The 1,583-nt window shown below is 50.5% G+C and overlaps 1 protein-coding gene across 1 annotated transcript; it reads left to right on the forward strand.

Moving 5' to 3' along the window:
• The first annotated feature begins 31 nt into the window (after positions 1–31).
• Positions 32–698, forward strand: LOC119297103 (glutaredoxin-C15-like). Its single transcript, XM_037575029.1, has one exon. It carries the CDS (start codon positions 157–159, stop codon positions 469–471), a length of 315 nt encoding a protein of 104 aa, XP_037430926.1. The 5' UTR covers positions 32–156; the 3' UTR covers positions 472–698.
• Positions 699–1,583: the final 885 nt, after the last annotated feature.

Genomic DNA, 1,583 nt, shown 5'->3' on the forward strand with positions numbered 1-1,583 from the left:
TCGCACCATACTCTAAACACATCATACACAAGGCAAAACCACTAAGTAACACTAGCTTTCTTTCTCTGAGAAAAACACTAGATTTCTTTCCAGAGAAAAACACCAGCTTTCCAACTAGGTCCTTTCACAATCCATCAAGAAGATCGACGAGAAAATATGGAGAGGGTGACGAGGCTATCGACGGAGAAGGCAGTGGTGATCTTCACGCCGAGCAACGACTGCCCAATGAGCTACACAGTGACGACCCTCTTCTCTGGCCTCGGCGTTTGCGCGGCCGTGCACGAGCTGGACAAGGACCCCCGGGGCCGTGACATGGAGCGCGACCTCGCCCGTCGCCTGGGCCGCACGCCGGCCGTCCCGGCCGTCTTCATCGGCGGCAAGCTCGTCGGTTCCACCGACAGGGTCATGTCGCTGCACCTTGGTGGGAAGCTGGTGCCCATGCTCAAGGCCGCCGGGGCGATCTGGCTCTGAGCCTGAGAGGCTGAGAGAAGCATCAAGTTAACTCCCACGTATAAGTACCGTTTATAATCAAAATTTTACACTGCATGCATGCGCGCGTAGAGAGGTTTGGTTTGTATTTTGCCTACTAAACCATCCTCACATGAGTACGTAATGAAGACGGGAGCACCAGAAGTTTTGGCCTCTATCGATAAGGGAATGACAAAGCTGCGTATCTTTATGAGAAGTGGACTTTTTCCCATTGCACCACGTTTTCAGGCTTATCTTTTCAGCGCCGAGTTTACGTTTTGAAACCATTCACAAATAATGAACTCGTTCACAAATGGCCACGGCAGCGGCCAATCTCTTTGAACCTCGAGTTTTTTTTTCCACTTCTTTTTCTCCCTAAAAACCGGTCGGCAGAGTCTCCAAATTCATTACTAAATTCTAACTTTGCCCGCAAAATAACATTTGCCGAGTTCCATGATGAAACACTAGTCAAAAGAACAGCACTCTGACAAATCGCATGTTTGCCGAGTTCCTGTCATATGGCACTGGGACAAACACAAATTTTGCCAAGTTTCTACCACGCTACTGGAATCCGGATTTCACCGAGTTCAATTCATCCGGAGCCGAGTTGTTGATAATTGAGCTCCACAGTGACGCGCAACTCAGCAGACTTCACTGTTGGCCCTAGTGCGAGGAAAAACGCGAACGAAAGAAACTCAGCAGTGTCGCATATTCGCCGAGTTCTGCCGGATATAAACTCGGCAGTGCCTGCAGGTGGACCCCACAGACTACCAGGCCAGATGTGACGGCGATCTACGTTTGTGGGGTTTTCACTAACGGAAACTCAGCCAAAAAAAAAACTACTTTTCATTACGAAATTTCAACGTTCACTTCTATGGCGAGCAATCGTGGAGAAAAATCTGACATAGATCTGACAAGAGGGCCCGCGGGGTACCTGGCAATGGCTATTTGACGCACGGTTGGGATTCCTATGCCGAGTCCTAAAACACGGCAAAGGGCATACCCTTGGTCTCCCCGCCCATATTAAATGTGGGGGGTGTGCGCACTCCTGGCAACCGCAAAAGCACTCGCCCACCCCGGTCGTCTCCCTTCTCCGATGCACCTCCTTCGCCGCA

Source organism: Triticum dicoccoides, chromosome 5A, assembly GCF_002162155.2.
Source record: "Triticum dicoccoides isolate Atlit2015 ecotype Zavitan chromosome 5A, WEW_v2.0, whole genome shotgun sequence".
NCBI lineage: Eukaryota > Viridiplantae > Streptophyta > Magnoliopsida > Poales > Poaceae > Triticum > Triticum dicoccoides.

Bases quoted from the DNA above. Each gene is read 5' to 3' on its own strand.
- LOC119297103 (XM_037575029.1), top strand. From the start codon at position 157: ATGGAGAGGGTGACGAGGCTATCGACGGAGAAGGCAGTGGTGATCTTC.